Source organism: Chrysemys picta, chromosome 12, assembly GCF_011386835.1.
Source record: "Chrysemys picta bellii isolate R12L10 chromosome 12, ASM1138683v2, whole genome shotgun sequence".
Lineage (NCBI taxonomy): Eukaryota > Metazoa > Chordata > Testudines > Emydidae > Chrysemys > Chrysemys picta.
Window position 1 is genome coordinate 16,514,707 of NC_088802.1, and position 22,931 is coordinate 16,537,637.

At 51.1% G+C, this 22,931-nt stretch overlaps 1 protein-coding gene across 2 annotated transcripts in view; it reads right to left on the bottom strand.

Moving 5' to 3' along the window:
* LOC112061047 (butyrophilin subfamily 1 member A1-like) overlaps positions 1 to 20,665 on the bottom strand; it is a 71,485-nt gene extending 50,820 nt beyond the window's left edge. Inside the window, exons 1-3 of one of the 2 annotated variants that reach the window (XM_065565013.1) lie at positions 20,297 to 20,663; positions 9,834 to 9,950; positions 7,964 to 8,311 (exon numbers count right to left, since the gene is read on the bottom strand). In XM_065565013.1, the coding sequence (XP_065421085.1) occupies positions 7,964 to 8,311; positions 9,834 to 9,939 (454 nt within the window). In that variant the 5' untranslated portion in view covers positions 9,940 to 9,950; positions 20,297 to 20,663. Of the gene's footprint in view, positions 1 to 7,963; positions 8,312 to 9,833; positions 9,951 to 20,296 lie in introns of both variants that reach the window. The other variant, XM_065565014.1, reaches the window with a different exon arrangement.
* Between the last annotated feature and the right edge of the window lie 2,266 nt (positions 20,666 to 22,931).

Sequence of the window (22,931 nt, forward strand, 5' to 3'; positions counted from 1 at the left end):
GGGGTTGGGGGGGGGTCAGATAGGGGTTGGGGGCCGGGCCATGCCTGGCTGTTTGGGGAGGCACAGCCTCCTCTAACCGGCCCTCCATACAATTTCTGAAACCCGATGCAGCCATCAGTCCAAAAAGTTTGCCCACCACTGGTATAGACAAACATTAAATTAATTCACTACCAAAAAACTTTGTTACTGGGGAGTTCAAGTTGCCTCGGCTGTGCCTTGTACCCTTCCAGAACGCCGAAGTTGGCAGCAGAAAACTGGACTCCTCTGAGCCAGGAAACACACCCACACTCACACCCACAAAATACAGACATTAGATAACAAAAAAATGCAGGGTTAAGGTAATGCCTTCTGCACCAGATCATACTTTTACTGATGAGCTAAACTGAAATAAAATCTTAATCTGAATGATCTTAATCCGGTGGGAGCAGTGACCCAGTGGCGGTGGCAGGCAGGAGCAGCGGGCAAGTGGCTGGCAGGAGCAGTGAGCAGGGGGGCAGTGGGAGTGGTGAGCAGGCGGCCTGCAGGTGCATTTACCCCCCTCCCCCCGCTCATGGCAGGAGCAGAATGCACACAGATGTACCTATGAACTCTGGGTCTGTGCTGACCAGGTACAACAACTGTGAGTGGTGTGTTAAACGGGGGGCACACTGCAAGAACTTGGTTGCTGGACTCAAGAACCTGAAGCAAAGGACACTGCCCAGCACACTCTGGGGAGGGTGTTTTGCTCATGCTTTTGTGTTTATGAATATCGCTTGTACTGTTTTCTCAGATTAATACTAGGTTACTTTTATTAAAGAAACTATTTCTATCTCAGACTCTGCTTGCGAGAGGGGAAGAATTGCCTCTTAGAAGTGCCCAGAGCGTACAGTGAAATTTTCCCACATTACTGGGCAGGAGCTCAAGCCGGTTTTGGTTATATTGTTGAAAAGGAACCCCCTAGATATTGAACCCGGCGCTTCTTGCTGCCCACTCCAGCTGGCAGACGGGTCACATTATTATAGCACTTTTTGATTGTCGGCGTAACTTTTGTCAACAAAAGTTGGCAGTGTAGACAAGGCCTATTTCAAGGCGGATGGATTTTTTGGTTTTTGTTTTGATTTTGTTTTTCTTTTTTGAGATGTAATCTGTATCCAGGAGATAAATTGGAACGTGCTGAAACTATATTTGAAAAGAAAATAAATTACACGGCAAACACTCGCTGGGAGGGGTGATGGGGATGGAAGAGGAGATGGGAACAGGGGTTGGGTCTGCAGCAAGGAATGTGGGTATTATGGGGAGGGGGATAAATTGGAACGGGTGAAACGGGAGGAAAAAAGGGTTGAGGCCTCCTCAGATATGGGGAAGACGTGGGATGGGAGGGATTTGATATTGTGAGGGGTGACAGTAAAAGTTGTGGGTTTAGGGGCAGGGAGTCCTGTCAGCCCCAAATTCTCCCCTTCCCCATTCTGGGATCTGGGGGAGCCCTACCCTTTTGCAGGGCTCTGAATTCCTTTTTCTTCCCACTGTATGTCCTGGGATCTGGGATCCCCTGCCACTGTTGGGGTGTCTAACCCCCTCATGTAATCTGTGATCACAGGGGAGTGGGGTGGGGGCTGAATATGGTGGAAATGTAAACATCTGAAACGCAGGAAATGAATAGTTAAAATACACATCGCCTCTCTGTGGGGTTGCCAGACTGTGTCGGGGAGGTGGAGTTGGATTGGGTGAGCCTGCAACATGGCTGGGGAAGTCTGGCTGGACCGGGGGCAGAGGGTCTAGCTAGGCTTGGTAGTTGGGGTGAGGAGCCCAGCTCAGTGTGTAGCTCACATAACCGAGGTACTGTGTGGCCCACCAGTAAGCTGCTGCCTGTGATGTGGGCCCCCAGAAACGCAGGGCAGAGGGGAGCTACATGTTGTGGGGGATGGTGGAGAAGGAAACAGACACACGAGTCTCCTCTCACACGCTTAGAGTATCCGCTGTATAATAAAACTGTCAAGGTGTTGGGACAGAGACCTGGGATGAGATTTCTCTCACCAGCCCTGTTACAAGCTACACACTGCAAACATTGCAAAGCACGACCGTTATCCCCATTGCACTATCACAGAACATACAGGGGGGAGGGGCAGTGAGCAACCACAGAGCAACTGAGTGGCCTAACAGAGCATTCCCAGGACTGGGACTATTCCTCGCTCTGCCACTGAGCTGCTGGGTGACCTTGGGCAACTCACGTCTCTGCTCTGTGTCTCAGTTTCCCATCTGTAAAATGGGGATAATGATGTAAAGTTCTTTCAGGTCTACTAATGGAAAAGCACTATACTATACTTTTGATTATTACTGAGGCACAGTCATGTAGCAACTGCAAACCTAGATGAGAACTACAACCACGTAAATGGCCACTAGCTCCTACAACAAATGTTTCCCTTTCTGTTAAAAATAAAAAACAACTAGAAAATCCACTGACAAAACCTTCGTTAGCACAGAGTTCAGGCTGCCTGGTGAGATTATCTCCTGCTCTTCCACAGCACAGTGACAGCTCTGAGACCCTGTCCCCACTACTCTCTCCACTGGTCAGTACAGCTACACTGAACACAGGGATGCAGCTGCCGTGGAGGCAGATACATGCTGCAATTCAAATCTGTGGAACACAACACAAACAATGGCACCTTCCTGTAATCCTCCCTCATGTCTATTCACTGACAAAAAACTTAGTTACCTCCAGGCAACCTTAACTCCGTATTATCTCCTGCCTTTCCAGAATGCCTTTTTCAGCAAAACTCAGACCTCTAAAACCAGGAAATCCATAGTGAAGGTAAACACCCAAACAACCTTAACTCTGCCCCTTTGAAGCTGGCAATAACCACTGGGAATTGGCTGCATGCACTAAAGCTGCATGCAGTGTGCTCGGTGTAGCTGTAATGACCAGTGGGGGGGATTATTTGAGCCTATTGGCAGAGCTGTCACTGTGATATGCGGAGAGGTGCAGGTGTAACTTGAGGGATCGATCATGCCTCATTTCAGTGCTGAGTTGTGCAGGCTGTGTCAGTAGCAGGGCACAGACTCCTTGCCATGGGGATTGTCAGCAGTCTGGTGTCAGATATGCCAGTGATCTCCAGGGCTTGGTGAGGGGTAAGTGAAGGCAACATCCCAGAAGGAATCCTCAGGGCAAGGGTGATGAGGCGATAAAATTTTGCAAGTCAGGGTGGTTTGTGTGCAGCAGTGTTTGAATGGAGACCAGGAGTTCGCTACACCTGACCTAAGCCTCATGTCATGGTTACAGAACTAGCTACACCTCTGTCCCCTTGCTGGTCTCTCTGACAGCACCTTCAGGGGTCAGGCCTCCTGCCTCTACGTGTGCTGGGGGCGGGGAAATCCCCAATTCGCCCACCCTTAGACCAGGCTCTGGGCTATAGGTCCCTGTGCATCAACCACTGTTACCCTGAAGGGGCCAGACATGAGCTGAGATCAATCCCAGCTGGTGGCGTCAGTTTTCGGAGGATCAGAATCATTGTTCAGTCCCAGGTGTGCACAAAATAGTTGTAATCACCACAACATGTTAATGTCACCTGACTGTTTAGGGGTGTTTGTGTGTCTCATTAATTCCTTGCTCTAAAGACCTCACATTTGGGCCACTAACCCAACCCCAGACTCCAATGAGTCGCAGCAGTTTTCAAAACAATCTGAGGCCTTGTTTATGCCGGCAAGTTTCTGCGCAGTAAAGCAGCATTGAGAGCTGTAACTCCCGAGGTGTACACACTGCCAAGCCACTTTGTGTGCAGAAACTGCGCAGTTGAAGCGCTGTAAAACAACCACCTCGACAAGAGGTGTACAACTTTCTGCACTGGGGCTACAGCACCACAGTGCCAGCGTAGACACCCTGGTCGATTACAACACTGTGATTTGCCTCCAGGAGGTGTCCCACACGCCTGTTCTCGCCTTTCTGGTCATCGATTAGAACGCTACTGCCCTGCCCTCAGGTGACCAACCTTCAGCCCTATCCTTTAAATTCCTTGGGAATTTTGAAAGTCCCCTTCCTGTTTGCTCGGCATGCGGTGGTCTCAGCGCATCTTTCCAGGTGACCATGGCTGCTCCACACACCAGGCGATCCCCCGCTTGGAGCAATGCTGAGCTGCTGGACCTCATCAGAGTTTGGGGAGAGGAGGCTGTCCAGTCCCAGTTGTGCTCCAGCTGTAGGAATTATGATACCTACGGACAGATTTCACACTTCATGACAGAAAGGGGTCATGACCGGGACACATTGCAGTGCAGGGTCAAAGTGAAGGAGCTGTGGAACGCCTACCACAAGGTGTGGGAGGCAAACTGCCGCTCCGGTGCTGCACCCACAAGATGCCGGTTCTACAAAGAGCTCGACATGATACTCAGTGGTGACCCCACCTTCAGTGCGAAGAGTCCCGTGGATACTTCAGGGGCTTCCGTGCCAGTCAAGAGTGGACTGAGCCAGGAGGAGGAAATCTTGGACGAGGCTGCGGAGAGGGAGGTGGACCCAGAGCCAGAAGATGACTTGTTCAGAGATGCATGCAGCCAGGAGCTCTTGTGTACCTTAGAGGTGGCTAGCCAGTCACAGCGTTCAGAGCTTGGCGAAGCAGAAACAGGAGATGAGGCCCCTGGTAAGTGGCTTTGATTTTGGGAATCACTGAAGCGAGCTGTTGGGGGGAGGAGGGTTGCAGAAGGCTGGCTTGTTTCTGTGTGCTGAGCTTGCCGGAGGGATTTGCAGAAGGCTGCCTTGTGTCTGTGCGATGCGTGTACCACCACATGCCTAGGCAGAGCGGCGGAACAGGGTGTTGATGGACTCCCTCACTTCACGGGAATCTGCCTCAGAGATTTCCAGGAAACTCTCGTGGAGATACTGGTCAATCGGCTGCCACGGGTTCTTTGGCAGAGCTGCTTTGTTTCTTGCCCCACTAAGGGTAACGTTCCCACGCTACTCAGCCATCATTGTGTGTGTTTGGGGGGGACCATTGCTGCACACGGGCTAGCTGCATGAGGGCCTGGGTGGAAGCCGCATTCCTTGAGATGACCCTCCCTTGATTCACCCTCAGCAGCGAGATATCTTCCATAATGAGCACAGCCTGTGGAAAGTGTGGGGACAGGAACAATGATCAGCCCCCGCCTACAGTGCTGGCTCTCCCCAAGAGCCACGTGCCCAGTGTACAGCAGGGTCCGGGAAGAGTAATTTACCCTGCCCCTGTGGCTACTCACCATTTTGGGGGTCTTGTGGCTCATGTGTGCTTGCCTGGGGTCAGCCAGTTAGTGACAGGTGTGTGAGTACTGGCTGTGTTTTAAAACACTGATTCAGTGGTCTCTGTGTTGCAAACACAGCCTCCGTAAAATGCTTCATTTTGGCTTCACAAATCTGACCTTGGGAGCTCAGCCTCCCTCTTTTTTATTACCGGCTGAATGGCTGCGCAGGATTAGAAAGCAGCCACGAAAAAGTAGAGAGGATCTTCTGCGTGATGTCATGCTGCACTCTGCAGCCGAAAAACAAGAGTTGAATGAGTGGCAGGACAGCAAGAAGAGGGACCAAAAGGAGAACACAGAGTGCCAGAACGAAGCCACGGAGAGGCTCTTAAAGATTAGGGAGCGCCAAGTGGACACGCTCCAGGCACTCCTAGCACTGAAAACTGAGCAGCTCCGGCCCACCCTCCCCTGCAGCTGTTGTTGCAAAACTCTTTCCCATGCACCACCCCCAACCCACACACACACACACACACACACACACACAGAGCGCCAACACACAGTCCAGCTCTGTGGACTCCCAGTACCTACTGCACTCGACACCCATTCCTCTGCAGTTTACCCTGCTGAAGCACAGTACCCACTGCACAGTACTCCAAAGGACAAGGGTGCATATGACACCTGGACATACACAAATCTTTAACCATCTTGGGACCCCACCTCCCCCTGGGACCCTCCCTTCCATCATCCCCCTCACTGCTGATTTTGTGTGTGTGTGTGTGTGTGTGTGTGTGTGTGTGTGTGTGTGTGTGTGTGTGTGTGTGTGTGTCTCCTCCAGTTGTTTTTTTAATAAAAGATTTGTTTTGGTTTGAAAGCGACCTTTATTACATTAACTGAATGCAAACATAGCCCTGCAAAGCAACAGTCCATTTTCTTAAACCTTCACAGTGCATCATCCACACCAACATAATCACCTCCTAGCATTACAAGCACTGCAATCCCGAGCGTAGCAACAAATATTAGTGGCTTTCAGCTTCAAATGGCTGCCTCAAGGCATCCCTCATCCTTATGGCCTCACACTGTGCCCCTCTAATAGCCCTGGTCTCTGGCTGTTCAAAGTCAGCATCCAGGTGCTGAGACTCAACGGTCCAGCCCTGAGTGAAGCTTTCAGCCTTCCCTTCACAAATATTATGGACCGTTCAGCACGTGGAAATAACCATAGGAATATTGTCATTGGCCAGGTCCAGCCTCCCATATAGGCAGTGCCAGTGGGCCTTTAAATGACCAAGAGCACACTCAAGAGTCATTCTGCACCTGCTGAGCCTGTTGTTGAACCACTCCTTGCTGCTGTCAAGGTTCCCCGTTTATGGCTTCATAAACCACAGCTTTAACGGGTAGGTGGGGTCTCCCAGGATCACAATGGACATTTCGACTTCCCCTACGATGATCTTCTGGTCTGGGTAGAAAGTTCCTGCTTCCAGATTCCTGAACAGGCCAGTGTTCTGAAAGTTGCATACGTCATGCACCTTTCTGGACCAGCCTGCTTTAACGTCCATGAAACACCTATGGCGATCCACAAGCGCTTGGAGAACCATAAAGAAATACCCGTTGTGATTAATGTACTCGGTGGCTATGTGGTCCGGTGCCAGAATTGGAATATGAGTGCCATCTATCTCCCCTCCACAGTTAGGGAAGCCCATTTGTGCAAAGCCAACCACAATGTCGCGCATGTTGCCCAGAGTCCACGGTCTTACGCAGCAGAATGCGATTAATGGCCCTCCACACTTCCATCAACACAAGTTCAACGGTTGACTTTCCCACTCTGAACTGGTTAGCGAATGATCGGTAGCTGTCCGGAGTTGCCAGCTTCCACAGTGCAATCGCCACACGCTTCTCCAACAACAGGGCAGCTCTCATTTTTGTGTCCCTGTGCCACAGAGCTGGTGCGAGAGCACCACACAATACCATGAAAGTGGCTTTCCTCATTCGAAAGTTCTGCAGCCACTTCTCATCATCCCAGATGGGCATGACGATGTGATCCCACCACTCAGTGCTTATTTCCTGAGCCCAAAACCAGCGTTCCACTGTAGTTAGCCCCTCCGTGAATGCCACAAGCAATCTCATGTCATAGCTATTGCGTGCGGTGAGATCAATATTAGACATGTCTTGCCTTTGTAGTTTAAGGAACAACTTCACTGCCACTTGTGACGTGTTAGTCAGAGTGAGCAGCATGTTGGTCAACAGTGCGGGATCCATTCCTGCAGACTGAAGAGGCAGAGTGCACACTACGCAAACCGTTGAAAGATGGCGCCAAATGTGGAAGGAAGTACAGGAATTGCTGGGATGCAAAGCAATGCATCATAGGGCATTGGGACAGGGCCCAGGATGCCTTGCAACCCCCTCTGCCTTCCCACAACACTTAGCGGCGGAAGAGGAAGACGTGCTCTGTGGGATAGCTGCTGAATGACGATGCAAATGCCGCAAGTCTGAACACGCTATTGCGCAGGCAGCTGACAGTGTGAACACACAACAGCGGTTTCCCTTTAGCACTCGCTGAGCGGCGCTGGAACTGCCGGTGAAGAAAGTCTGCCACTGTAGACACACCATGAGCATGTGTCTTGGTTTTAGAGAACTTTGAAAAAATGGATATTATACAGCAAACTAGACTCAACTTTGTCCAGAGCAGAGCTGCTGCCCCACTATAATGAGAAAAATTGTGTCATCTCACAATGAACCCTCTGACTCCACTTATTACCCTGTTGAAGACATTAAAACATCAGAAGTTACTGACCTGCCACATGTAGTTCCAATACAGCATCTTCATAAGAGACACTGGACTGAAAAAAACACTTGTACTGTCCATTGTCAGAGGGTCGGATATTGCGTATTCTCAGGGAAACACTCCCATTGGTGATGTGGTCTCTTAAGAGCTCAGTTCTTCCTCGATATTCCGGTATCTGCTGTCCGTACTGATCCTGCCCATCACGGTACAGGTGCACGACTGCAGAGAACTGGGATCGGAACCATCTCACCTCCATGTTCTCAGCGCTCATCCTGGGGGAGAGGTGGCAGGGCAGGATGGCCTCCCCACCTAGGGAGGCAATGACTGGATGGTCAGGTCCAGCCACTATGAACTGTGCTGTGAAATGTACAATGAAAAAGGGAAATTAAATCGGCGAGGGGCTGGGCGTGGCGTTAATTCAGCCGTAAGACACACAGTAAGAGAGCGCCCTGCATTAGAAGTGAGACCATTTAAAGACAAAAGCCTGACAGAGAAAACTTACCATAAACCAATCAAAGGTCTGAACACATGTTATGCTTATCCCAAAGAATTCTCATCTGGCACATGGGACTCTTCGGTAGGTTCCAAAGTCTTTCAAACCTTTCTCTAAGGGTTTGTCCTCTTGGTTAACAGGTTCTGTCACTTTGCAGCCCAAGATCTCGGGGCCTCTGGTCAGTTCAAAGCCAACTTTTATACCAAAAATCTTTGTTCTCTTGGGTTTCTGGGACCTGGTCTAACCCAGTTTATGCAATTCTCCCTAGGAGTGGTACTTCTCTGGAGCTGTTACCTGTCCCACAAGTAATTACCCCCTGGTCTGTACATTCTGAAGGAGATGGGGTAACCCTCCTCCATGGCATAGATTACAATCCCAGTCCCACAAAGATACATATAACATGTATAGATACCATTGATAAAGAGGGTACAAAAATAAACAGAACATTCATAAAGTGAATTTGATAGTCCCCAAAATGCAGCATGTGGCTGCAATATCTGTCACACAGAGTTCACACGAGTGTTATACACTGTCCCTATTATCTCTGAATAAAGCTCTAACTTCTCATAGGCACCCTGGGGATAATGGTACTGGGGGCCTGGTTCTCTGATACACCAAGGCCTTTTCGTGCTGCTCCAGCACAGGGGCCTCCTCATCTGCAGGAGGGGGGGTGTAAAGGCTGACAAGGTGTAAAGATATGAAAACAGATCATCACTATGCAGGCAATAGCTTTAAAGGTAAAGTCAGGGGTCAGATAATGGAGAGGGAGAAGGAGGCAGATAGAAAAGTGCAAGAAACAGAGAATCGGTCACTATGGAACTGCACAGGATGTGGGAATCTCGGTGCAGAGACTCAGCATCAGGAGAGACAGAGAGAGCTGGTTAAATTAACAGGATGGAAACCACAGTAGGAGGGAACCAAAATGCCCGAGTAGCTGTGGAGCCAGCCCGGGGGTGGAGTGGGTCACTATCAGGGCTTCACTGAAGACACAGAATGAAGAAGCCAGCAAATATCCTCACATCCTCACTGTGAGATGAGGTTTAGCTCTGAGCCCTAGTCACATGTGCCTAGTGCAGCATGAATGACTTGTGGGTTGTTACATCTAAACTGGAGAGCCTAGGATTCAGGACCCCTTCGTGACTGAAGAGTCTGATTTCTGACGTATTCGGTCTGTCAGTGCAGTGTCTAGGAATTGGGTAGTTTCCTTTTAAATAGTTTGCGAGCCCTGTAGTGGTGCTCACTGTGTTCTGTGTTTTAGAAACTGCCAGAAATCAGCCAGAGCAGTAGGAAGGATGTAGTGTCAAGGTCTGACAAGATGGTGTATAGATAGTAACCATGGTTACTGGGGACCCAGGTGTAGCCTGTGATTTCTCCATGAGCTCCTACCTGACACCAGCCTGCGAACCTGTAGAGCGAGGCAGAGAGCGACGTAGCCGAGCAGAGCGGAGCTCACTGTGGAACCAGGGGAGAACGAGGGAACCTTCCCCGTCATCGTAGCTTGGTCTGGGGAACAGGAGAAATAACAAACCAGACAGCGAGTGAGTGGAATGCAGTGCCAGTGCCAGGTTGTCTAACTTTCATAGCCCTGGTCCATGGATCAGTTATGTTTACATTAGCGCACTTCCCAATATTCATAGACTAAGATCAGAGGGGACCATTAGATCATCTAGTCTGATCTGTGGCACAGGCCAAACACTCTCACCCATTTATCCCTGTACTGAGCCCAAACTTGTGTTTGACTGAAGCATCTTCCAGAAAGTCACCAAGTCTTTATCTGAAGACAGCAAAAGACGGACAATTCACCAGTTCCCTTGGTAGTTTGTTCCAGTGATTAATCACCCTCATGGTTACAATTCTGTGCCTTAATTCTAATTAGAATTTGTCCAGTTTTAACTTCCACCCATTGGTTCTTGTTATGCCTTTCTCCACTTTATTAAAGAGACCGTTAGCACCATGTACCTTCTTCATGAAGGTGTGACAGGTGGGGAATTTTACTGAAATATTTTTATGAACTATCAGTAGGACTCTGTACCAATCCCCTTGGCATTGCTGCTGCTTTGGGGAAAAGAATTGATTGTCTCGCTGGGACATGGCCGAACAGGCTAGGTGTCTGAGATGTAGAGCCACTCGGACTGTCTGGGCTGGAATCAACGCATATCAATGGAGGATTTTGAAAAGACAATGGGAAGCCTCAACGATTAAGCATCAACTCCTACACCAAGTTTCTCCCCCCACACCTCTCTACAGGGAAGAGGAGCAATAGCTGAGAGCTGGAGCACAAAGGGAGAAGGTGCCAGGTGTCTGTGTTAAAGGACTGGGCTGACAGAGACACAGGGACTCACTTGGGACTCAGAGACAAAAAAGGGACAGGGAGAGAGCGATACAAGCGGGACCCTCCAGCAGCACGGCTCGGCAGAGCCCCAGCTCTGGCCAGGCTGAACCCTCTCTTAAACTTTGCTTCTCTGTGCTGACCTAAGGACTTTCAGGCTCTATAGCCAGGTGACTAACACATGGTTAGTTGGTGTGGAAAAGGTGCCTGGTGTCTCTGCAGATACTCACTGAGAACATTGAGCCCTGAAGGGGTAGAACACGTCTCCGGCAGGAGTCTGGCTTGTTGGACTTGCTGCAGGGAGCCGTGGAGAAAGCCAGGGATCGCTGGTGCTCAAAGGCCCAGTTTCTGAGTCACTGAAGCCATGGACTTGCCTCTGTGGAATTGTGTGGATCGTGGGGTCCAGCACAATCAAGGGGTCACTCCCAAGGGCCTGGCTGAAGGCCAGGGCACAGACCAGCCCTTGTGAATCCATGACAGAAAATCACCTCTCACTCTTCTCTTTGCTAAACGGAACAGATCAATCTCCTTCCGTCTCCTACTGTGAGGCGTTTGCTCCAGCCCCCAAATCACGTTTGTGACCCTTTTCTGCAGTGTCTGATATTTTGGGGTGCAATGCAGACCTGTAAGGGGTTGCTCCAACACCCGCCCTGCCCTCCCGAGTGTGGCTGCTCAGAGCCCCTGGGAACCTGCCCATGTCACACAGGCGCCTGCCTGGGAGCAGTTCAGAGCTGAGCTCTCTTGGAAACGTGGCCCTAGGCCTCTATGGCCGCCGGCGCCTGCAAGAGGCTGCGTTGCTGTGAAGGGCAGTGGGGGGCTTCCCACAAGGGCTGACTTGACTCGGGGCTCACACCACATAGCGCCGATGGAAGCTCTGGCTGGGTCTGGGCTGTGATAAGGGGAAATGGCTGCAACCTGCCTTAGGCCAGGACAGCAGCAGGGGCCGGCAAAGAGCAGCCGCGCTGGGGAGGAAGTAGGTGAGCGCAGGGCTGGCGGGGGAGTCACTCACTGAGCACCTGCATTCGGTGCCAGCTGCTGATAACCTGCAGGTGAGAGGTAAAGATCCCCCTTCCCTGCCAGAAACTCCCCTAAGGGAAACAGCAGCCTCACCTACCCTCCCCTGGGGTGAGACCCCCCCCCGGAATGCAAAGGGCCTAGAGGGCACAGACAGGTGCAATTCACACTCGGGGGGGGGGGAGATTTTCACAAACACAGGGGAGTTAGGATCAATGGGCTTGTGGTTCTGAATCCCTTAGGAGCTTTAGAAAATCACCCCTTCCTGCATCAGTTGCACCCAATCTGGCCCCAGGTGTTTCCCTTCCATCTTTCGGCCTCTCACTCTGGAAGTTCATGGTGGTGAGCTGATGATGAAAATAAATGCACACTCCCAACAGTACCCCACAGGAGAATTACAACTGGCGATCGGTTCCTACAGCTGTCAGTAAATAGAGCAGAACAGCAAACAAACGGGAACCTGGCAGTGGAGAAGTGACTGGGCAGGTCTCTGAATCTGTGTGGGCATCTCTACAGCCACAGCTGAGTTCCCCGTGGGAAAGTGATACTTTATCCCCCAAATCCCAGGAGCGAGGCCCTTTGATAGCAGCAGCTCCTCTGACTAATCAGCGCTATGAGCCAGGAAATACCAAGGGAGCAATTCAGCTGGAGTTGCAGTGAGTGAACCCCCTACCTGCGGAGTCCTGCGGAGTCGTGTCTGGGCTGTTCCAGTCTCTCCAGGGGGCTCCCAGCTTTGCTAATGCCCAGAGCCATTCTCTCTAGGCAGAGCTCCTGCTCCCAGTGACTGCTTCCCTTTTCCAGGCTGTGACATCCATCCTGCCGGAAGGGTCAGGGAGCCATAGGGTTAACTCCAGCCTGCCCCTGAGCTTTTCATTAAATTAATATATTTTATATGTAATGGAAGCACCGTCCTCTCTTGGCCCATCCACCAGCTTCAAAACCGAAAGAAGGACAGAGGCTGGAACGTGACTGTGATTGGCTCCTCCTCAGGGTGGTTATGGCACAAAGATTAAATTCCTCTGACACACCCACTGTGCTAGTGAGAGGGCAGCTTTGGTGCCAGCAGCCTCAGCTCTTAACTTCAACTGGTGACACAGTCAGTTCTGCAGGCTGCTTTCTTGTGCTCCAGGAGTTGCTGTAATTACCTCAGTCCTGTGTAAACAATGGGACCAAAGTCTGCTTCAGCAGCCACTAGACTCAGTGGCCATGTTAATTTAGTCTAGTGCCCTGGAATATTCCTCATTCCCAGCCCCACCCTCCAAATACACACAGGACTTGTGGCTGAAAATACTCATTGATGCAAAATTAACCAGTGACTATTTGGTGGATAGGGTTTGTTGCTATACTCTCCAGGTGGCCCAGCCCCACTCTTTGGGCCTCAGCTCCTGCAATGTTGTTCAGACAGCCTGGCTCAGACACTCCTCTCCTGGGCCCCAGCTGCTCTGCTCTTCTCCAAGACGCAGGTGCCAGCAAGCCAGGGAAACAAAAAAGCAAGATGGTGCCAGGCTGCATGCAGCAAACCTGCTGAAGTCTCTGGGATCTTGGAAAAATGCTAAATTCCATCACCAGGGAATGTTGTGATGTTCAGGGTAAAAATGTCCCTGAATGGTGAGCTGAGCTGTGAGAAGGGAGCAAACATTAATAAAATATCACAATAGCCTGTAACAATAAACGCTGATAGGAAGAGCTGCAAACAAAGCCGGAGCTACCCCATTGGGGGCCCTAAGCAGGAATAGTGGGGGGTGGCCCTGACCCGCCCCTGAGAATTCTAACTGCATTATTTCCACAAATCATGGTCCTGAACTGCTCGGGGCCCTAAGTTACTGCTTAGTCTGCTTATGCCTAGTGCCGGCTCTGGTGGGAGACAGGCCGACTGAATCAGTCCCAACAGACAGGCTCCTGGTTTAACTCCAGGACTGTGTTAAGATCATGCCTGGTAAACATGAGAAGTGTGGGATGGGAAATCAATGGACCACAATGGGTGTGTCTGAAATTAGGCCTAGCTGGGGAACATAATACTGAGCGGATGGGCTATTCCACCCACCGCTCCCCCTTGGGGACCTCTACAAGAGAATTTTTGGGGGAAATTAGCTGCTGGCTGACTGGGAGACAGGTGAGCTGGAAAGAGCGAGCTTCACCATCATGGCTGCCACCCCCACCATCTCTTGGGACTTCAGAATCCACCATTACATGGTTGGGCCTTCATAGTCCTGATCCAGAGAGATGCGCTGACCAGACCGAGCCAGGGAGGGACCCAGGTGGCATCACCACCTCCACCAACTCTGGCTAAATCCCAGACACCACCTGGGATAAGAGACTTTGTCACATACACACACCCCGTGTGTCCTTTTCCTTCCCTCCCTACCTTTCTCTGTCCTATCCCTCTCCTTTTGCCTTCTGTATATTTTGCAACAGTCCTGTAAGCCTGTGGCCAGAAAGAGGCAGCTACAAGCAATGCCCTGAGCAACCCGATGCTGGTAAAAGTTTGCTCTGTCCTCAAGTGGCTGATCAGATCATGTGCTGTGATTCTCCAGCAGCGAGGCTACAAGTCAGAGTCAGACTCACAGACAGAAGCTGCATTTCCTCTCTTTGCTGTTTTTTTCTCTCCCCTCCTGGGCTTGTCTTGTTTGGTTGTCTAGGAAACGGGATTGGACTTTCACAGAAGTAATGGCAGCTCCAGCCCATCTCAACTAACGTCTTCCCTTTTACTCAAAAGAACAGCTATTACCATTTCTAATTTTCCCTCCTTTGATATTCACCCCTTCTTGTCAACTTTTGAGAATAGGCCACTTCCACCTTAATTGAATTGGCCTCTTTAGCGCTGACCCCCCCCCACCTGGTAAGGCGACTCCCATCTTTTCATGTGCTGTAATATTTATACTGCTTACTGTATTTTGCACTCCATGCATCTGATGAAGTGGGGTTTAGCCCACAAAAGCTTATGCTCAAATACATTTGTTAGTCTCTAAGGTGCCACCAGGGCTCGTTTTTGCTTTTGCTGATACAGACTAACACGGCCACCACTCTGAAACCATAAAGACTGACATACAGGGAGGTGCTTCCTTCTAAAATCTCTCTGCAGCTAAAGGAAACAAGGCATGTTATTAAAATGAGAGCCTGACTCAATACTTTAAATTTCAAATGTTTTAACTGTTTGTCCTTCTTTTCTGAATCTTTAATAAAAGGTTAAAGGGATGTTTCATGGTGTGTTTGCCATGGGACTCAGCAGGCTGAGGTCTCTGAAAACCAAACCCCGAACCTTGTTTAAAAGTGCTTAATATTAGACAGTGACAGGGTCATGTTAACACCTTTGGTTCTTTGGGCCCATTGATTCCATCCACATTAATACAACGTATAATATAACATACCAGCATAAGCTCCATGGGGCCTTGACTCAGATGTCTGGTGCAGTTTTCTCTTTTCAGAGCTGCTGTTTCAGGCTGTCTGCAGACTCAGGCAGTCATTACCTGTTCCCATTTTCAAAGTTATCTCTGCAACCGTAAAGCTAGAAACCTAGGCTGGGGTTTCACAGCCACCTAGGGGATGGTATGATGACATTGCCTACAGTGCCATGTGCCCCATCTGTGACTGTAGCAAATATCTCCAATGGCCAGAGATGGGACATTAGATGGGGAGGACTCTGAGTTGCTACAGAGAATTCTTTCCCAGGTGTCTGCTTGGTGGGTCTTGCTGACATGCTCAAAGTCTAAGTTATCACAATTTTGGGGGTCAAGAAGGAATATTAAGTCAGATTGGCAGAGACCCTGTTTTGTTTTTTTGTTTTTTGTCTTCCTCTGTACATTGGGGCACGGGTCACTTTCTGATTTAAACTAGAGTAAATAGTGGATTCTCTATTACTTAAAGTCTTTAAGTCATGACTTGAGAACTTCAGTAACTCAGCCAGAGGCTAGGGGTCTATTACAGGAGTGGGTGGGTGAGGTTCTGTAGCCTGCAATGTGCAGGAGGTCAGACTAGACGATCATGATGACCCCTTCTGCCCTTGATGTCCATATGAATTGGGTGCCAATTCCCATTAATTTCAAATGGGAACTGGGCATCCAAATGTTTTATGTGGTTTTGAAAATCCCCCCTGTGATTTCTGAAGATGCAGATGGAGATTCTGGAGCCCAATATCTGCAGCAAGAGGTGAATTCTGCAGCCTAAGAACTGAGGAATACACTGGGCCCAGCTGTAATAAGGGAAATAATATTTATTTAACACCCACCTGCCCAGGCTTCCCCCCGCACTAGAGAGACACCGCTACAGAGTTCTGGTTGTGAGGAGTGTGACAAGGGCAGGCAGCTGGACAGAAGCTCAGCAGCAGCCCAAGATCAGCAGAGAAAACCCTCTGCACAGTGTCAGTTTCCTTCACAGGTTTCCTGGTACAAGTAAAATAAAACAACTTAGCAGAGTCTGTGGCTACGTTCACTTCATGCAGCGGCACAGACTGAGACCCCAAGGGCAGGGCCCCCTCTAGGGATCTGAATCAGTCACTCCATGTCCAGTGGATGTTTCACCTCTGTGCTGAGACTCCAAACAGCATCTGCATCGGTGCCGATTGTGATGGTGGATGAGATGATGTGGGCTCCAGTTCCCTATGAAATAAACTAAGACCAAACGGCTCACTTCACACAGGTCACCAGACATCATCCTTGTATCATTGTCCTGTGCTATTACTGACCGACTGTACCAGTGCCCTAGCAGTGAAAATAACAGAACACCACTGGCCATCACGTACAGCCCCCAGCTAAAACCTCTCCAGCACATCTTCAACGATCTTCAACCTATCCTGGAAAATGATCCCTCACTCTCACAGACCTTGGGAGGCAGGCCAGTCCTCTCTTACAGACAGCTCCCCAACCTGAAGCAAATACTCACCAGCGACTACACACCATACCACAGAAACACTAACCCAGGAGTCAATCCCTGTAACAAAACTCGTTGCCTACTCTGTCCCCATATCTAGTCTAGCAACACCATCAGAGGACCCAACCACATGAGCCACATCATCAGGGACTCATTTACCTGCACATCTACTAATGTGATATATTCCATCATATGCCAGCAATGCCCCTCTGCCATGTACATTGGCCAAACCGGACAGTCTCTACATAAAAGAATAAATGGACACAAATCGGACATCAGGAATGGTAACGTACAAAAGCCAGTAGGAGAACACTTCAATCTTCCTGGACATTCAATAACAGATTTAAAAGTAGCCATACTTGAACAAAAAAACTTGAAAAACAGACTTCAAAGAGAAACTGCAGAACTAAAATTCATTTGCAAATTTAACACCATTAATTTGGGCTTGAATAGGGACTGTGAGTGGCTGGCTCACTACAAAAGCAAATTTCCCTCTCTTGGTATTGACACCTCCGCATCAATTATTGGGAGTGGACTACATCCATGCTGGTTGAATTCGCCCTGTCAACACTGGTTCTCCACTTGTGAGGTAACTCCCTTCTCTTCATGTGTCAGTATAATAATGCCTGCATCTGTAATTTTCACTCCATGCATCTGAAGAAGAGGGTTTTTTACCCGCAAAAGCTTATGTCCAAATAAAGCTTATGTCCGGACTCCTCGTTTTTGTGTGTGGATACAGACTAACACGGCTACCCCCTGATATTTGATTAAATTTATAGCTTTTTAAATGCCTTTTGAAGATTCTGCAGCTTGTACTAGCACTAGTTGGAGTAGATGGCCTCTGCAGTGTGTATAGGAGAGATTAGAGTTACACTTTTCTCTGAGCAAAGCTTGTACTCCACCATGTTTTCCAGAGAAGTTTGCAGCTCCATCAAATCCACAAGCAGCCATCTGTTCGGGATTCAACTGACAAGTATTTAACTCTTTTAAGTTGTGGCTTGTCAGAGATGCAGGCGATGTGTCTTCTATAACCTGAACATCTAGAAATTCTTCTACTGACCTACCACTGCTATCAAGAGAACGTAGGCAGACTTAATACTTGACATCCATTTGCATCGGTGCATTCATCAGCCATTTATGCACATTTTCTGAATGCGGTGAGAGAGTTCTTCACTTTTTCAACTGCTGAGGCTTTCAGTGTGGCACTGCATGCTTCTAACCAGTCAGTTCAGTTTCTTGCAGAAAGATAGTGAGCATTTGCTGGTCTTGGTCAGAACCAGTGTCCAACTTCCAGATTAACAAATGACAATGATTTAACACTGGATTCCAGTTTGTAGCATGTGGTATCTCTTGCTTAAAGAGAAAGTATAATGTGACAGCCATGTTTGTTCGCATAAACTGTGTTGTGTCTCCAGCATTCTTAACAGCCTCATTAAGTACTTCTAAAATTGGCTTTGACAATGACTGGCTTATAAGGCTTTCTTCATGTTGATGCAGTCCAGAGGATTGGTGTTTTGCAGCCTTTTCACATAGTTTGTCAGCATTGGCTTTGCTGATCAGGCTGGCAAACCAAGCTCCTCCACTTTTACTATATAAATCCATGGAATGCTCACAGCTTGAATACTGCATGCAGTCCTAGTCACCCCATCTCAAAAAAGATATATTGGAGTTGGAAAAGGTACAGAGAAGGGCAACTGAAATGATTAGGCATGTGGAACAGCTTCATATGAGGAGAGATTAAAAAGACTGGGGGACTTTCCATCTTGGACAAGAGACTACTAAGGGGGGGATATGATAGAGGTCTATAAAACACTTGACTGGTGTGGAGAAAGTGAAAAGCTCCCTCACATAACACAAGAACTAGGGGTCACCCAATGACAGTAATAGGCAGCAGGGTTAAAACAAACAAAAGGAAGTACTTCTTCACACAACACACAGTCAACCTGTGGAACTTTTTGCCAAGGGCTGTTCTGAAGGCGAAGACTAGAACAGGATTAAAAAAAAAAGAACTAGATAAGTTAATGGAGGATATTGTCCATCAATGGCTATTAGCCAGGATGGGCAGGGATGCAACACCATGCTCTGAGAGCCTCTGTTTGCCCGAAGCTGGGAGTGGACGACAGGGGATGGATCACTCAATAATTGTCCTGTTCTGTTAATTCTCTTTGAAGCACCTGGCATTGGCCACTGTCGGAAGACAGAGTACTGGGCTAGATGGACAATTGGTCTGACCCAATATGGACGTTCTTATATAAAAAATAATTATAATAAAAATGTTTAGTACAGGAACTCCCAACACCAGCCAAAATTGATCATTTGGGCAACACAGCTCTGTCTGCTGGAAACCTAGGCAGAGTAGGTGAGTTCATGTAAATACAGTCTGGTCCTGAAGCCTTCCCCCCACCCCTGGCTCATCACTGGCTGTCAGGGGAGAGCTCATTCAGACCTTGCTTACAAATCATAATTTTAAATTATAAGGTTGGCCGGCATTGCCGAAACGAATGTGCCGACATTGTCAGAAAAAACAACAGCTGTGTGAGGAAGCCAGTCTTTGTTCGTAGTTTTCTAACCTATTATACTTCTTCAGGTACAAGTACTTTATCATAAACTGTATATGCTTTTAAATTGTGTTTTAATGCTTCAATTTCAATTGAAATTTCCCACCAATGACAAAATTGGCAACACTGTCATAACTAGTTGACCACTGGAGGGGTGTTTGGGAAATTCAGGGGGGTTTACAGCCCCCCGGGGGGGTGTAGGGAAGGCCTGGTCTCACTGAATAAAGTTCCTGCTGCAGCACCTCAGTAGGTTACATCAAAGAGGAGCTGCAGTGACTAGGCATTGGGATGTCTGTGTCTTTAAGAACCCAGCCCTGGGAAGCCCATGCTGAGAGGTGCTGTCTGTGAGAGGGAAAATAAAAAATCCCCTCTGCTCCACTCACCCTCTGCCCCTGCCTGTGTGGGGGTTTTGCCTTCTGTCACCCTCTGGCAGTGCCTCACCCATGGCTCCTTCCCCTCCCTGATTTTGCCCTTCAGCACCTTCCTAACCCTGCTTCCAGCTGCTTGACTCCCCTGACCAGTCAATTTTTGCCCCCTGCTAAGACCCTGGCCACCTATACCTATCTCATAGAACTGGAAGGGACCCTGAAAGGTCATTGAGTCTAGCCCCCTGCCTTCACTAGTAGGACTAAGTACTGATTTTGCCCCAGATCCCTAAGTGGCCCCCTCAAGGACTGAACTCACACCCCTGGGTTTACAGGCCAATGCTCAAAGCACTGAGCTCTCCCCCTCCTCCGATGTGCCACTTCTAACCCCTGTACAAAGCACTCAGCAGAATCTTATGCCTAGTAAGGGCAGGGTGAAGGGCAGTGGCTTCAGCAGATGTTACTGAGAATGGTCACTTTGTTCGAGCATACTAAGTGCTCCCCTAAGTAGCAAATTCCTACAGACAGCGGTGCCCTACACTACACGAATGAGCCACATAAGGAAAACCTGAAACATTTTACATCAAACACTTGATTTGTCTTTTTATCACTAACAACAAACACAGCCCCCGAGCCCGGCGTCCCCCATCCCGGCACCCCAGGAAGTCACGTCGGTTACGAGCCCCCAAATCCGGCCCTGGTCCCCAGGTCACTCACCGAGGCTGCAGCCCCAGTGCCGCACACGGGGTCACGACACTGGAGGGTTTGAGACCCGACCCGGCATCGTTATTGTTGTGCCATTTGTAGCTGAAGTGACGGGGCCGGGGCCCCCCGCCTGGGCCTGACACGCGCTGCAAAACTGAAAGTAGAAAAGTAGGGGAAGTGAAAGTACCGGTCTGTGTCCCGGGCTGGTTGGGGGCGGAGCAAATTCCTGTGAAAGTACCAGTCCGTCCTCCCCCCCCCACAGGGCCCGGGGCTGGGGGGATGGGCCTGGGAGGGGCAGTTTGCCGGGGAGCCAGTGTAGGGGTGTCAATGCCCCCCCCCGCTGCTGTTCCTGCCCCCCCGGGGATCGCTGGGTTCAGTAATTCACCGCCTGCCACAGCTCGGTCCGGCTGGGAAATAAACCAGCAGCCAGTTCTCATCCCCCCCCCCCCCCCCCGCTGCCCTGCCATAAGTGGAGGCAGAACGAGGAAGGTGGAAGGAGGGGGGAGGGGAGCTGAAATCCGGAGTGACTGAGTGGGAACCGGGGCGGGAAGCAACAGCTGGTCAATGGGGGGATCAGAACGGACTGACTGTGACTCAGGCACTGCCCGGCTGTAGCTGGCTCGGCTCCTGCAGGCGCTCAGGGGGTCAGAGCCGGAGGGGGGGGTCAGGGAGGGCAGCAGCTCTGGGACTCGCAGACCCCCGCTCCCCCTGGGGAGTGGCAGCAGGCGGCAGGTGCCCAGAACGGGTCCAAGTCCCCACCCCAATCCCGCCTCAGGCTCTGGGAGGGAGTTCGGGTGCCCGAGGGATGCGGGCTCTGCGATGGAGTTTGGGTGCTGGGTGCAGGCTCTGGGCTGGGGCAGGGGGCCAGAGAGGAGGACTCCCCCCCCCAGCCCTCTGCCCACTGTCAGCAGTGAGTTCCAGGGAAGGGGGGTCCTCCCTGGCCCCCCAGGCTGCTGCTCAGGGGGTCCAGCCAGGATAAGCCCTGTCCTGCCCCCATCGGACTGGACTCTGACTCACCTGCCGGGGGGGGGCTGCCATGCGCCTCCTCCCCTCCTCCCTTCACAGGCACAGCAGCCGCCTCAGACTGCCCCCAGTGCCCAGGGCCGGCTCTAGGCACCAGCGCTCCAAGCGTGTGCTTGGGGCAGCACTTTCCAAGGGGCGGCACTCCAGGCCCCCCCCTTTTTTTTTCTTGGGGCACAAAAAGCCGGGAGCCGGCGCTGAACCAAGATGTTCCCTGTCAGCTGAGGCTTTCGGGCTGCGCTGGAACTGACGCTGCAGTTCTGGCTGCAGTCGCTAGGTGGCGCTCATGGCAGCCGGAGTCGCACAGGCTGGACGGCAGTTCAGGCTGCCCGGCCGCTGGAGAGCCGGAGCGTCATCCCCGGAGCTGAGCCCGGCTGCGGCGGCGAGAGGGGCTCAGCTCCGGGGGATGATGCTCCAGCTCTCCAGCGGCCGGGCAGCCTGAACTGCAGCCCAGCCTGGGTGTGAGGAGCCAGGGAGGGAGGGAGGGAAGTGGGCCCGGGATGCAGCGAGGGAGGAGGGGTCCTGCTGCCGCTGCTGCTCTGAGTCTCCCCAGGGCGGCGCGGCCGTTCCCCACCCGAGGGGGCTGGGCAGGCGCCGCCGGGCTGGGCAGGGGGCGGATCCCGGCTCGCGCGTTGACAGGGCGAGTGGCTGGGCAGCCCGAGCTGCCAGGGAGCTGCCGCCTCCTGCCCCCGGACCCAGCCCGCCGCGCACCTCCCCCGCCTCAGCCCCGCGCTGCCTGCCCTGGGCGGGGAGAGGCAGAGCCCAGCTCCGAGCGGGGCAGCGGGGGATACTGCCCTGCCGGGGGACCCCCGCAGCTCAGGCACCTGGAGGTCAGTGTCTGTCCTCTCGGCTCTGCTTGCATGGGGCTGGGGAAGCAGCTGTCAACGCCTGCCCCTCTCAGCCCTTGCATCCCCCAACCCGCTCGCAGCCCCTCCACTTGTACCTCCCCCATTGTTCCTTTGCTGCACCCCTTCCCCTTGTACTCTCCCTTCACCCACACCTCTCCCCTTGTACCCTCCCCCAGCCCTCTCCTCCCACACCTCCCCCCTCCCCTGCACCTCTTCTCCCGCAACCCTCCTGATACCCCCTCTCCTCCTCCACAAGCACCCCCACACCCGCTCCTCTGCCTGAACCCTCTTTACTAGATCCCCATCCCTTTCTGGGTACAAGGTTTGAGGGTTAGTCCCTATGCCTTCCATGTGCATTTGGAGCACTAAAGATGGGGTTGCGGGGGCGAGATTTATACTAAAGTGAAATAAAAATAGGAGAAACAGTTTGATCCCCACTGCAAGTGTAAATGGGGATTGCTGTGGTGAACAAGAAGGTCATGTTTGGGGGGGGAGCTCAGGGCTGGGGCAGCAGGGGGTGCGGGTGGGGGGGGGGAAGAGAGAGCCCAGGGCTGGGGCATGCGGGTGGGGGAGGGCACTGGTGGCGGGGGGGGGAAGAGCCCAGGGCTGGGGTGGGGGGCAGCCAAATTTTTTTTTTGCTTGGGGCGGCAAAAAACCTAGAGCCGGCCCTGCTCATGAAGTCCTATACAGGCGCCCTGGACAGTGAAGAAGAACTCTTCAACTACCGGCTGAGCAAGTGCAGAATGGTGGTGGAGTGTGCGAAACCGCATCCTCAGCCA